Source organism: Symphodus melops, assembly GCF_947650265.1.
Source record: "Symphodus melops genome assembly, chromosome: 20".
NCBI classification, from domain to species: Eukaryota; Metazoa; Chordata; class Actinopteri; order Labriformes; family Labridae; genus Symphodus; species Symphodus melops.
The window spans coordinates 17,023,176-17,038,652 of NC_136710.1; the positions used below are offsets into that span (position 1 = coordinate 17,023,176).

At 39.7% G+C, this 15,477-nt stretch overlaps 2 protein-coding genes across 1 annotated transcript; both read left to right on the plus strand.

Annotated features, from left to right (window-relative positions):
- The window catches only part of LOC306841870 (uncharacterized protein), a 133,621-nt gene that overhangs the window by 101,710 nt on the left and 16,434 nt on the right, over positions 1-15,477 (plus strand).
- LOC306841681 (uncharacterized protein) lies at positions 319-8,570 on the plus strand (the record flags this gene model as incomplete). Its single annotated transcript, XM_079371628.1, has 9 exons — positions 319-436; positions 541-1,245; positions 1,358-1,465; positions 2,728-2,847; positions 2,930-2,973; positions 7,997-8,012; positions 8,126-8,242; positions 8,335-8,357; positions 8,451-8,570. Exons 1-9 carry the CDS (start codon positions 382-384, stop codon positions 8,568-8,570), a joined length of 1,308 nt encoding a protein of 435 aa, XP_079227754.1. The 5' UTR covers positions 319-381.

Below are 15,477 nucleotides of genomic sequence, written 5' to 3' on the forward strand. Positions count from 1 at the left end.
TTTGAGCAGGATGCAAAGTCTGCTTGTAAGACGAAATCCTACCTACCTAAGTTTTTAAGCATAAACTCATAATTTATTCAAATATGACCTTCATTTCATTGATGTGGTTCATTAACAAAGAGATGGAAAAGAAATAACTAGAAACAGGTGCTTTTTTTCTTGACATTTTGATGTTGTATTCAAAGGTCATTTCTAAAATTTCAACCATTTACACAAAAAAAAAAAGTGAAAAAAAAATGGCACCGTATGCAGCAGTGAACTTAAAGTTTGCTGAGTAGGACAATTTGCAGCAACACTTCCGCTGTCCAATCAGGCACCATCTCGTCTGCTAAATGTAGAGACAAGCTACTAAGTCCTTTCATTTCACACACGAGCGGCACGATGACATCGCCTGCGTTCGCTATCTGTCTGACATGTTTGTTCCTGGGGGAAATGGGTGAGTTGTGATGTATTGACTTCTGCATATTTGCTTTGTATATGTTCAGGTTGTGCTGACTTTTGTCTCGTTATATTACATCTATATTCACTTTGTCATTTCAGTTTGGACAACTGCCGTAGATCTGTCATCGGTTGGTCAAGAGAGTGGTTTTGTATCTGTAAACACTGGGGAGAGTTTGATCCTGAAATGTTTCTATGAAACTGGCGTTGCAGCAAGGATTTATTGGTACAAACAGGTGCTGGGACAGAAACCAAGGCTCATCTCTACATTCTACTTGTTTGATGAAAATGGCACTTTTAATGGTGAATTCAAAGGGAATCAACGCTTCTCACTGGAGACTCATAATGGTACGAATCATTTGACAATCGCAGATCTGCGTGTTTCGGACTCAGCTACCTATTACTGCATACATTCATACTTATCTGCGTTGGAGGTCTTGGAGAGCACTACAGTCATTGTGCAGGGTTCAAGTTTAAATGCCCCAGCTGTGGTCCATCAGTCAGAATCTGAGACCATCCAGCCAGGAGGCTCTGTGACTCTGAACTGTACAGTCCACACTGGGACCTGTGATGGAGAACACAGTGTTTACTGGTTCAGAGACTCTGAAGAATCTCATCCAGGACTCATTTACACCCATGGAGGCAGGAATGATCAGTGTGTGAGGAGCTCCAACACAGAAACAAACACCTGTGTCTACGACTTGCCATTGAAGAGCGTCAATCGCTCTCATGCTGGGACTTACTACTGCGCTGTCGCCTCATGTGGACGCATTCTGTTTGGAAACGGGACCAAGCTGGACTTTGGAGGTAAATTTCTTACTTTTTTTTTTGTGAACATGTGAAAGGAACTTGTTTGTGCCTCAACAAACTTAGCAGGGAAAAAGTGCAAAATCCACATTTCTTCTGTCTGTATCTGCAGACTCTTCTTTCGTCTGGAAGGGAGCTGTGACATTGACTTCCATGCTCTCTGCTTTACTGGCCTTCACACTCTGCATGATGAACAAGAGGAACAGCAGCCTATCTCCAGGTAGGACTGTTTAGTTTTGAAAGCTCATGTTGTCTGTGCACATCTCTTCACTAAGACGCGATCTTCTTTGTGCCCCGACCAGAGTCTAAAAGAAGTGATCGAGCTTCATCCACTGTCCCGTCACAGGTGAACAAAAATAACTCACATTTAAATGACTATTGAATTCCAGCTGAACATTTACTGCATGTTGCATTGTTCCCTGTTTTGTCACTAGAGTTACCAAAACACACACCACCTTTATTATGCTGCTGTCAACCTGACAAGATCAAGAGGACAGAGGGATCCAACATGGACTGAATGTGTGTACCACGGCTTTAGAAAGTAAAAAACTGCACCTGTTACATTTGTGCTTAACTCCACAGTGAGACAGATTTTCTAACCGCCCATTTGAAGACTTATTGTAGACTTGGATCTGCGTGATCTCCAGGAACTGTGAAGAACAGCGTTTTTTTTTTGGAAATGAAGCAGGTGAATCCTCTGAAATGATTAGAATGATTTTAGTTTTTGTACATGTGGCTGTCTTGTGAAGAATCTTTTTAACATAGAATGTAATTACTGTGAACGTAATTTTTCTAATGTTGTTCCCTTTCATTGAAGCCCTGTACAACACTGCTGTGAACTCTATTTTTCTATTTGTTTGTATGCTAATTGCATTTCTTAAATTTCTCCAATAAAGGTTACTTGGGGCTATTGTCACCCCATGTTTTTTTAATAGTGAATATGGCTCTGCTGATCTGTACTAATCATGAGTCAGAAGTAAAACATAGTTGTTCTGAAAACAAAGTCAAACTTAACAGAAAAAGATTAGGTGTGTGTTGGTCCACATGTCGATGTCCCCCACAGTTTCCACATGATCCTTGCGTGAAGTGTCCATGTCATGTGCACTCCGGAGCAAATCACCGCCTCTCTCGCCAATGCTCGTATTTTGATAAGGTGCACCGTACTCCACTAACATGACTCATTTACACTCATGGAGGCAGGAATGATCAGTGTGTGAGGAGCCACACTCCACAAACACACAGTTGTGTCTACAATTTACCAATAACCAACCTAAATCATTCTCATGCTGGAACCTACTACTGTGCAGTCGCTTCATGTGGACACATTCTGTTTGGAAACGGGACCAAGCTGGACATTTGGAGTAAGTGACTTTCCATTTATTCATCTCATTTATACTTTTTAAAACAAATCACACAGAAAGTTAAACTGTTGTGTTACTTTACAAATTAATGGAACTGAGTGTCTCCTCTCTGTGTTCGCAGATTACGCTGCAATGACAAAATACTTAAATATTGGATTCTTAGTAATCAACACCATCCTGGTTGTCATCCTTACAGTCCTTGTGTTTGTTATCATGAAGAAAAAGTGTGATCAATGCACAGGTAACATTGTGTTGGTATTACTGTCGAGTGTTCATTTTACAAGGCATATACTTCATCTGTTTTTTTCTTCTTTGTTTTTCAGAGGCTGGTGCAGAACCTTCCACTCCCATCACAACCCCCACACAGGTATTTTTTTACTGCTTTTAAGAAATACGTTTAAACTTCAGTGTGTTGATCCTGTCCTGCTTTTCATGCGCAGAGCTTCCAAGACAAAGATATTATGCAACATGCTGCAGAAAGGCAGAACAAAGTCAACAGTTCAAAAATGAAGAGAGACGGCAGCTGGAGTGAGTGTGTGTATTTGTATGCAAAGCAGTAAAGCTGAACAGGATATATTTCAGTCTCTGAATAGCATGACTGTGTAAGTGTATCATTAAAAGCTAAATAATGCTTTTTCTTTTTTTCAATACATTTGTATTTGATTTTGAACAAGGCTTTTCTTTCACCGCTTTTGTAAACATTACTACACACCCATATAATGATCCATGTAAATACTTGACCTGCAATAAACCTACTGAACAAGCTTCTCCAGTTACATGTCATGGTCTACATCCAGCTCAGCAAATTGTGGTGAAAAAAAATCTCAGCAAGTTACTTCCATGGTTTTTGCTCTTTGACTCAAATAATGGCTCCATCAGGTGTTATTTCAGAGAGGTTATTTTATTACATCCTTGTTGAGATAGTTTTGTAAGGTTCCAGGTGTGTGTACTGTCGCTAACAAAGAAAGGCGGGTGGGTGTGTATATCCATGGGTACTGATTGAGTTGTTATAAAAACATGTCAACAAAAATAATTTAACAAAAAAAACACAACGCCTGAGGCATAAGTGTTTTATTGTTGAGTTGAGGGTTCTGATTGTTCAAGGTCACACACAGACCTGCAAAGAAGTGAATACAAGAACACACTATATAGTCATATAATTAGCTCAAGAGTACCAAATACCCATGACCTTCTGCCTTCATCCCTTTTGAACACGCATGATTGTTAGATGTTACACGAGTATACACAACATTTCTTGAAATTTCTTGTTGAATTCTGGATTTGAGGTAATGCCAACAATACGGCCTGTTACAGTGGATTATTTTGGTTCACAATTGATATATTACACTTGCTTGTCATGATTAACACTGAACAGATGAGGGATAAAAGGTTAAACTATACAAAATGTTTCCTTTATTTAATGCGTAGCAAAGACCTGCAGTCTGACTATGAAAACATGTCCAGCTGAGCAGCAACTAAGAAATCTCAATGTTAAAAAAGGCCATTAAAAAAATAAAAATCTTTACCTTTTTCACTTGTAGTGTTTGTTCTTTTAACAGCCATGTGTATTTAACCTCTGATAACTGTCCCACATTGGATTAAATGATCAGTCATTAATACTTCTAAGACACTGAAAAATTTATTCTTCAAAGTGCAATTTTTATTTTCATGAAGTTTCCAATTTCTGCCTTGAACATTTCACAATATAATGTACTAAGTCAGTGCCATATTTAGAATATTCCTGTGTCTTTCTTTTGTTCTTTATTGCATGAAGCTATTAGTCCCACACAAATCATTGAGATAGTCAATCAACGACTATCTGATAGACATTTAGAGATCTGACGTAGCAACACGCTCACTGCTAATTTCATGTGGCATGGTGAGGTTTGAACAGTAGAAGGCGAAAGGAAATAAAAAGTTATTATCCTGTAGTAGTAGTAGTGGTGGTAGTAGTAGTAGTAGTAGTAGTAGTAGTAGTAGTAGTAGTAGTAATTAACCCCAATTCAATTTGAAGCATCAAAAGGGATGTGAAAACGTCAAACATCACTTTCCTATACAGCATTGTGTGCATAGAGCAAAAATCCCCTCTGGTCTATTTTAATCTTCTTTCAAGGGGAGGAGAGTCTGAGGGGTGTCGCCTTCTAATGTGCGATCTTTCAGTGTTCAACTGTTGTTATGACTCCTGAGATTTAAAAAAAAGCTGTGAACTGCTGTGACAAAGGCTCTGCAGGCAGAAACTTCAGCCCCGTCTGAAAGTCAGAGAGAAGAGTGTGTGGCCTCCAAGCCACAGCCTGCAGCAGCTCCGACAGAAGCCAAGAACAAACAAAATGACATTTGTAAAAGGGCAGCAGTGCAAAATACTGCAAAGTATTTGGGAACATTAAATGCAATTATGTGATGCATTTAAGAGAGATATTACACCATGACTGACAGCTCCACTGACAAATGCACACCTGAGGGATCTGAAGCATCAATACCCTGGCTACACCAGTTGTTCCATACTGTGCAGACTTTAATCAATTTCATATGCACTCCTGAAAGCAGTAGACAGTACTTAATGTAAAAACAACAAAGTACACTGTATAATGAGAATGGTCGTTTTATATCCAATATCAGTGCTAAAATAGCATTTATTTAATGATCTCTTTTCTTGGTTCGAGAGGTTTTACATGCTAAGGTGGACTTCAAGTGCTCTAAAAGTGCTGGCCACCTCTACAAAACTACAAATCTGTCAACATGATCCAATTGTAGAAAAATTAAACATTTAACCTCCTCGAAATGAGTCTTCTAGTTGAAGAATCTGAGACAACTCCCCTGCAGCGTCTGTCACTTCCTACCACAGCAGCTCTTCATATTTAAAGACCTCTGCAGGGTCCGTCACTTCCTGTCACTTGTCACTTCCTGTTACTTCAGAACACTACGAGGAGGGGGAAAAAATTTGGTACAGCAAAGTGTCACGATATATTGCGTGGCGATATTATACCATCTCATGGCCCCCATGTATCGACATATTCATTATAGCAACAGCAAATATGTTTTTTTAGTTTAAATGCTCAAGGAGTTGCACAGTTCATTGTGTTGTTTAAAAGTCCTGCAGTTGTTCAGTTTTCCGTCCATGTTTGTGTTCAGTAAAGTCCAGTCAGACTGAAATAATAACAGTTCAGATTGTGAGGTGCACGAAGCGCTTTACAGGATTTGACTTTGATCTCAGTGTCCGTCTGTGGGCTTGACTCTCATTGGGTAGAGTGGACAAATAAGCATGTGAAAAAGCCTAATCATAATATATTTTAACACAATTCTCAGCAAATCGCAATGTTACAAATCGCAAAAACTGTTGTATCTGACTCAAGTATTGGAATAATATTGTAAATGTTAAATCCTGCCCACTCAACCGTGTATATGGTAGATCTGTCAACTGTCTATTTCCAGTTTAGCACGACCATGAAGCCTTTTGTTTGTTGATAAAGAGTTTTGTCTCAGAACTGCAGTGCTGCATTCTTTGTTTAAAAGAAAGCCATTTAACTGTGCAGCAAGCAAACATTCAAAGTGTTTCAAACAGAGGTTTAAATGTCTGAATGAATATAGTGTAGGAAGTGATTTCTATAACTGCTATACGCCTACACCTGTGTGACAAGTAGTGACCAAACAATGTTTAGTAGAAACAGTTACTTCATGGTGAGGATATTAAACTTTAGATCATGTTCAGGAGGTATCATATTGTCTTTATTTGTGTTGTTGTCAAGCACCATCATTGTCATTCAGGGCATACGGAACATGTTTACAGTGTTTCCAAAAAAAGACAGTCAACCTGATTGGCCAATCAAATTCAAAGTCTTCTCTGTGAAGAGTGAAGAAGAGGCAGAGATTTCAGTCATTCATCACAGCACGATGGCACCTCCAACCTTAGCTTGGTATTATACATGCCTTCTCATTGCGAATGTGGGTAAGTTCACTATTTTACATTACTTTACAAAAAAAGTTTTTTTAGTTTAATACAAGTCTTTAAAAAAAGGATACATTTAAGATATATCTTTTTTTGTCTTTCTTTTCTCCTCAGCTCTGATAACAACTTCCAAAAGTTCATTTTCACAGTTTCAAACTGTCATTGTTGGAGAAAGTGTGATCTTGCCGTGCACCTGTCAAGACAAAACAGCAGTGATGTTTTACTGGCTAAAGCAATCTTTGGGACATACACCCCAGCTGATATCTACACTCTATAAGCATAATGATCTTGTCACCTTTCATGACCAATTTAAGGACAGCTCACGTTTCTCCTTGGATACAACAAACCACAAATATCAACTGAAGATTTTGGATTTTGGAATTTCTGATTCAGCGACTTACTTGTGCATCGGGAGTGATTTATATAACCTTGAATTTTGTCAGAGTACGACTGTCAGTGCAGACGCTTTAGATATCCAAACCACTGTCCGTCAGTCAGTGTCTGAGACCACCAACCAGCCAGGAGATAACATGACTCTGACCTGTTCAGTCTACCCTGGGAGCTGTGACCAACAACACAGTGTTTCCTGGTTCAAAACCTCTGAAGAATCTCATCCAGGACTCATTTACACTCATGGAGGCAGGAATGATCAGTGTGTGAGGAGCCACGCTCCACAAACACACAGTTGTGTCTACAATTTACCAATAACCAACCTAAATCTTTCTCATGCTGGAACCTACTACTGTGCAGTCGCTTCATGTGGACACATTCTGTTTGGAAACGGGACCAAGCTGGACTTAAAGGGTATGTTTCTCTTTCAATTTCTATTTTATAACTCTCTCTTTAACATACCTAAGCCTGTAAGCTGTTTCCCAGAACACAGAAAAGGTGTATTTTGTAGTTTACCAACTTACATGAGAAAGTATAGAGTAGATTTGGTTGCCGATATCTTACAGTTTATCAATTGTTTTTTCAGGTCATTTAACTCGGGATAAAGCATCTGCATATGTCCTTCATCCACCCATTGTGTCGCACAGACACATCAACATTTTCTAAAATAAAATGCCCCCACAGGACCCAGAAGTGAGCCATTGCTAACAAAATGATTATCAATTGAAATTGTTTTTACCAAAATATGTCTGAAACTATCTACAAGTTGTGTTGTGATTTTAGTAAAAGTTTGCAAATCCAATGTTGACGTTCTTAGAGCAAACAAAGCCATGAGGTTTGAAACCAACGGTTAAAGTAAAAGGGACGTCAGAAGTAGACAACGATGTTATTTGCATTGTCATAAAAGTTTTGGTGTATGAAAGTAAAACGTTCACCACTGATTTTGTTCCTTATCTCTTACTAGGAACCAATGCCAAAGGAACATTAAAAAGGCATTTTGCATGTAGAATCCCTTACACATTAATTATGTCAATTTTGCTCTGTCTTGCTTTTTTAGGTCAAATACTGTCGAGGTATAGATAATGAGTTCAGTATTTTTTAACCAGCTTCAAACTCTTCACAGGAGCTTTAATGGACACACATACACACTCTGTAAATGTCTTCTTGTGTGTCTCTCTGTTTTCAGATGACCCTCCTGTCTTGGTGTACATCTTGAGCACAGCTTTGGCATTCACCACCATCCTTGTTGCTTTGTTAACCTTCTTTTTGTACAAGATGAATAGCAGAATCTGCACATGTACAGGTAACTAATGCTAATGCAATCAGCTTACATCATGTTTGGGTGCATATTGCTATTGCAGAATAAAAGGACTTTCATTTTGTCTTTCACAACAGAAGACTCTAGCCCAGCTACAATGGTAAGTATCCTCTATGATTAAATAATCAAACAAAACATGCTACTTTTATGCTGTACATCTCATCATAAAGACGTTTCTTTTTTGTGTTTGTAGTTACATCAAGACCCAGACAACCTGCACTATGCTGCCTTGAGTGTTCATAGGGCCAATGGATCAAGAAGACAAAGGGACTATGACGTAAATGAATCTGTGTACTCGGGTGTAAGGCAGTGAGGCTGGCCTGGTTTCTGTACCTTTTTACTGTCTAGCAGAGATTAAAGAGAGAGAGTAAAGACATATAAGGCCCCTCCGTTTCTTTGTCTTTGTGGTTTCAGACAGGATGTCTTTAGTTCTTCTCTGAAATGAGCCACTGAACAAAACCTACGCAGGTCTTTGAAAGACAGGACACAAGATATGCAACTTTTCCTTTCAGATGACACAATTTACAGGTCTTGCATTGTCAAGGTGCATCTGACAAGATAATCTTTGAAACCATCAAAAAATCTTAACTTGTTTGGGATTTTTGAAAGGTGGGATTATATGATTATTTTGTAGTTTCCACCCTGACTTGACACGTTGACGTAAATCTTACTTTCTGAAGAACATGCATCTCGTAGTTACAGAGTGTGGCTCCCTCCTTATTGTATCATGCAGAACATCATACATTGGTGTTTTTCTCTGGGTTAAACCGCCGACAGCTTGTTAGATAAAAAGCGACCAATGCTTTCTGATGTTGTGGTTAGCAAACTCTAAATAAAGCGTATGGGTTTTGATCAAGCTGCAACCTCCAGAGTTGATAACTAAAGCTGATTCGAAAGTGCAAAGTTCTGCGGTTCATCAATTGGTTGCTTGAGACTTTTGTGAAGGATAACAGTTATTCACAATAAGGCGCGTGGCTGATCTGATTGACAGGTGGGCGTGGTGTTGCAGTTTGTCAAGAGGCTTAAAACCCGCCTCAGCTCCAGCTCTCAGCCTGTCGTTAGGTTGACTGAAAATCATTTTCAGAGAGCATGGCAACCGCCATCGATGGGACTCCAAAGCCCCCTTCAGTAACAGAAGGGCAATGTCACTCAGGCTTCACCCATTGACTCATTTTTGATTCAAGATGTTCTTACAGTTACGTACCTGTTAGATTGTTTTGTTGTCCACATATAGTGAAATGCATGAAAGAGTATCTTATACCTTCTGCTCTGTTAACAAGTGTATGACAGACAGAATTCCATTTGTTTAAATGAAAATGTCCTCAAAGGTTGTAAAACATTAATTTCTTCTGACAATAGTTTTGATGATGATGCAAGTGACATGAAAAGTCCTGCTTGCCTCATCTTCCCCGAAGCGTTAATTTTGTGCAACAGAAAAACGTCAGCGTGTTTAAGTGGATAAAATCACACATCATTTCTACCAATCACTCCCTTAATGAAGCGAGTGAGGTCAGCTACTTTCTTTGATAAACATGGTGCTGCGCTTACGTACAGATTAAACACACACACTTTTTATTCTCTCAACCATTTATTATTTGGTCAATAATTATGTAAAATAAATAAATACAAAAAAGGCCATTATTACCATGAACATTGTCCTAAAAACAAAAGACTATATTCGGCTCTATTGTAATCTTCCAATTGCTCAAAAGGCTTTAACACAAGTTATACTCACCCATTCACATCCACGTTCATACACTGACGGCAGACGCTGTTACATTAAATACCAATCCCTACTTATCACATTGATTTCCTGCCCAACGACATTTTGTGCATGTAGAGGAGCTGTGAATCAACCGCCAACCGTTCCTCTAAGAGACTCTCTTCCCTGAATCTCATCCTTCAATTAAACTCAAAGTCAAAGAACAAAAACCATCCAACTGGACTAAAATGATTCCTTTTGTACTGAAGATCCTTGGGCTTTTAAATAAATGGTTAATATGTTAGAAACAAGGCAACATTGTAGAGATATTCTGCTACACACAAAAACTGAATCCTATTGAATTTTGGCGGCTTACCACAGAAAGTAAAAAAAAGCATTGTTAAAAATTCACAAAAATACTGATAAAATCCTGTCTCACCACAGAAGACATACTTAATATAAATATCAATCAAATTCTAATGCTTCACACAATCATACACAGCTTCACTCCAGGTTGGATCCCTCTGCGTCCTTGATCTGTTGGTCAGGTTGATGCTTAAAGCAGCATAGTAGAGGTTGAGTTTGTTTTGGTAACCCTGACAACATGTGACAATCCATGTTAGCATGTTGTCATTGACATATATCCACTGAATGAAGTATCTCGTTGTGTAAAAAGAGTGATACAGTGAAGCGTTTATAGTCACCTCTGCGTTTGTCGTGGATGGAGCTGAAACTGTTGCTTGGGACTCTAGTTGTGGAAAAAAAAGAGAGTTGTTTTTTTTTATGTTATGTTATGTTTGATGCTAACACGCTATAAAATTCAAACAGTTACCTGAAGATCGGCAGCTGTTTCTCTTTTTCATCATGCAAACTGAGAGAGCAATCACAACAGCCAGGATGGTGATGAATGTCAAAGTTCCCATTGAAAATTTCCCCTCATCTGCTGAGAATCAGAAAATGTGTTTTAAAGAGAGATTTAGGGCCGGCTATAAAATGGAACAAGCCCTTTTTTTGTTCTTTTTTTTTTAGAAAAGCGACTTACTATCAATTTCCAGCTTGGTGCCATTGCCAAACAGAATGCGTCCACATGTGACAACAGCGCAGTAGTAGGTCCCAGCATGAGAAAGATTCAGACTGGTCATCGGCAAATTGTAGACACAAGTGAGTGATTGTGAGATATGTTTGCTCTCACACTGATCATTCCTTCCTCCACTGGTGTAAAGGAGTCCTGGGGGTGATTCCTCCGAGTTTTTAAACCAGTAAACACTGTGTTCTCCATCACAGGTCCCAGTGTGGATGGTGCAGCTCAGAGTCACAGAGCTTCCTTGCTTCGCAGGTTCAGACGCCGGCTGCAGGATAAAAGGGAGGGCACTGGAATCTAAAATCAGACATGTTTGAAAGATGTTTAAAAGGACAATGAAAGGGAAATGTGCAACTTAGCATTGTAAATCATCCAGATACCTTTTAAAACCAAAAATATTCCCTCATGAAATTCAATGGTTGATATGCTGGTTTGTCCACAGTAGTACATAGCCGAATCAGACTCCTGCACGTTAGAGATGATGAAATGGTAGAACCCTTCTCCGGTCTGAGCTGAAAACCGATTCTCATCTTTAAACTGCTTGAAGAAACTGACAACAGCAGGCAGGTGTTTGTAGAAGGAGGACATCATTTGAGGTTTCTCCCCTGCCACCTGCTTGTACCAAGACAGGTAGTTTGCACCAGAGGGGACAGCGCACGGTAAAGTCACACGTTGTCCGGGCTCAGCGTACAGCAGAGCTCCATCTGAAAGACATAGAGGTTCATTAAAGAGCATTTCATGTAAATATTTGCAGATGTAGAAAGTTGAAGTAAACGTTGAATGCCTCGACATACATGCTGCGTGGAGAACAAGAAAGAGCAGATAAAACGTGAACATCCTTCACTCTCTGCTGTGAAGACTATGACGGTGGTTTTGTTATTTGGGTCATAAAGACAGTCTTCTCTTTCGTCTGAAAAAATGTATACTGACCCAGATGAGCAGCTTTTTTATGTCACTTCTTGCATAAAGGGAAGTGGGAAGTTGTGTGGTTTAATTTTTTGTTTCTTTGATTTTGTGCGTTTTACCTTCAGTGTCTGTAGCAGATCGTGGACATTTCTAGAATTCTAAAGCAAACTTTTGGCTAGATTTGCTTAAAATAACACGTTTACCATGTTACATGTAATAAATTCATTTTGTGTTTAAGTTTAAAGTGGACTCATCACTGGAGGCAGCAGGGTGCAAGATTGCACCCTCGACTCAGTAGTTAAGTTGAAGCAACAAGAGCCCTCAATTTAAGGCTCAAAGTCTTATGTTAATGAGATGAGAGCATTTTGGATAAGATAAGATAGCTAAGGAATGTGGTTTGCTTACACCTTGATTTAAAACAAGTTACATGTATTGACCTCATTCAGATCTGTGGGAAGATGCATTTCGTTGGGGTGAAGAAATGATAGTGTGTACAGAAAATTATTTTATTGATTCAGATTGAATACAAGCAATTAAGTAAACATGTCATTTTGCGTACTTATAGAAGGCTTTATGTATGAGATGTGTGTCCGACTTTCATTGAGCAGATTCTGTTTTACAGATGAGAGAATAGCTAAACATTGTGAAACAAGTCCAAAAGGCTGTAGCACACAGAGATGTACAACTTATCCAATCCCATGGTCAGCAGAGAGACAGCTCCTCTGGGCTTCTCCTGCTTTCTTAGTCAGTAATCCTTGAGGCATTACTAAGTGATCAAGAAGCAGGCGAAGAAGTGGTGGTGGGAGTCGGGATGTTTTCATGAAGAAACTGATCCGCCTCAGTGCTCTTTTTAGAAGCGATTGGTTTACAAATGAAATTTGAAAGTCATTTCATTGTCATTGTGTTAGCTACTTTGAATGATGCAGCGTTAGTATAACAGCTGCTGCTACTTGTGTGTAACGTAGGTAGACTATGATGCTGAGCGTTATTTTAATAATACTTTGAAAATTGAGAAATTGAATGACATGTATTGAAGCATGTTAGAGATTTTAAAATGTTTATTTATATTTCTTTATTTTGCATCCGGAAAATATTGCATAATATCTGTCTTTTCCAGCAGGGGGGGGGGGGGGGGGGGGGGGGTATCGCAGCACTCCTCCCAGCACCCCTGCCTCCTGTGGAAATGACCTCAATTTCACATGAAGGGTTACATGTTAAAAATGTCATCAATCATTGTGCAGAAAGGATTTGCATTCTACCGATTCCTTGTCTCGCCCTCAGACGAGGCAGACTGTGGATTTTAAATCAAGACAGGCAAAGAACAGCACTGAGAGGCTGTGTTTCCACATCATGACTGTGATTAGAAGGAAAATGCCTTTTTCTTAAAGAACAGAACTTCAACTCATACTGGTCCCCCCCCCGGTAACACCTGTTCTCTCGCTAAAGTCGCGGTCACATTGGCTGTTTTCACAGGCTCAGTGTTTCTCTGTACAGAGTTAACACCTCCTCATCAGTACACTTGCTGGCTTAATCCTTATATATCATAAACAGGGCCTTTCCCTTCAGCTTGTTGCATGCAGTTCAGCTAATGTCCAGTAGGAGTCAGTAGTCAACCTGCTGCTGAAATTAGATCATCATTACAAACTAATAACTTATATAGAGACCTAAAGAAGGATCCTTTAAGAGATGAGTCCTGTGTCTTTCACCAACATCGTGTTATCTGAGGTGCATTTGTGTTTGTTGGACATTGATAAAAGAAATCTGTCTTGTTGTCAGATCCCTGGCAAACTGTAAGAATAGCTCAGCACCCAGAGTTCCCCATCCCTTATGTTTGATTAACAAGTCCTGTAGAAAAAAAAAAAAAAAAACATTTCTACTGTCACAGAAAAAAACCTAATTTTCAACACAAGGTGTGTGTAGTGTGAAATGAGGCTAGGGTGAGAAGTAGCCGAAGCTTGAATCCAATAAAAAACACAACACTTTATTTAGTGTGTGTTGTCATTGAGGTAGAATTGGGGACTCTGCAGGACGAGTTGCTGTCATCTCTGTTGGTGATTTTGTTCTCACATCTCTCAGCTTTTGATCTGCACATACAGTAGGTGCAGATTGCATTTCTTAGCCTTCGTGGCTAAGCCTTCAGTTTATGCTAACTGTCTGATGTACCGTACACACTCTGCACTTTAATGTGATGTTTATTAAGACAGACAGTTTGTTGAGTGATTTCTTGTGATTACACAATACAAGTATTGATTATAATATAGATACGCACGTCTACAGGAAAAGACACTACATGTGTTTTCAAGTTCTACAGCCGAATAGAAAAAAAGAAACTTGCTCCTCCCTGGTCAAGCTTGTTCTCATCAAGTTCAGCCCATGTGGTTTTAACGCCCCCTTCTCTCCCCCTCTGACAGGATGTCTATGTGGTTTTGTTGTCTTCGATGCTGTTGTTTGTTTCGACTGTTCATAAGAAGAAAAAAAAAACTCAGCACAGACCCATTAGTCCTCTGCACTTACAAGTGAATGACTTTAAATAGGTAAAAACAAACACAAAATACAGCTTTAAAACAGAGTTCACAGCTCATACAGCTGACTTAAAGCTGTCCTAAGACATAAAAAGATGGAGGAGGAGATAGTGACCAGGATTTTTTGTTCACCGCTTCCTGATTGGTCGCCCGCTGCACACAATGATACAGTATTAGTCATTGCATGGTGTGCATGTGGCTGAGCACTGTGCAGAAAATATCCCTTTATGCATTTATCTTTATTCTGTTGTCTTTCACAAAAGAGGACCTAGCACCATGTGGCTCTTACAGGCAGCATAGGGACTGTGCTGCCAGCATTATTAGATAGGGAACAATTGTCCAATGAGATTTATGTCCCCTGAAATCTGTAACGATTAGCCCCTTGCCACAACAGGAGGTGACGTTTGCGTGCTAGTTAAGGCAGTCAACTCGAGCTGTTCTGACGAAACACTTGACATGCCCCATTCCCAACAATCACCTGACAAGTCCTCCCTCTCCCTCTGCTCTTTCATTGCAAGCTTTGAGCTACACCAGTACAGTCTATACTCTCGCTCAGCCCCACCCACCACCCCGGCATCCACCTTTAGCAGGGGTGTCAAACTCCAGTCCTGGAGGGCCGGGCTCCTCAGACTGTTAGACGTCTCCCTGCTTGGACGCAGCTGAATCCAATGAGTGACTCGTTATCAGGCTTCTGCAGAGCTTGATGACAACACATTGTTTTAAAGCAGGTGTGTTAGAGCAGGAAGACGTCTAACAGTCTGAGGAAGCCTGCCCTCGAGGACTGGAGTTTGACACCTGTGACCTATAGGCTCTGACTGCGGGGGGGGGGTCAGAGCCTACTATCTGCATCTGCATTCAATCAAAACTGAGGATTTGTTTCTGAAAAAAATGATGTTCTGCTGCAGTGAATATTTTAAATGATACAAACGTGAGTTGTCTGACTGAAATGCACAAACTACGACAAGGCAGCACTTCACAACAACGGCTCATAGAGCTGACTCACAAAGGA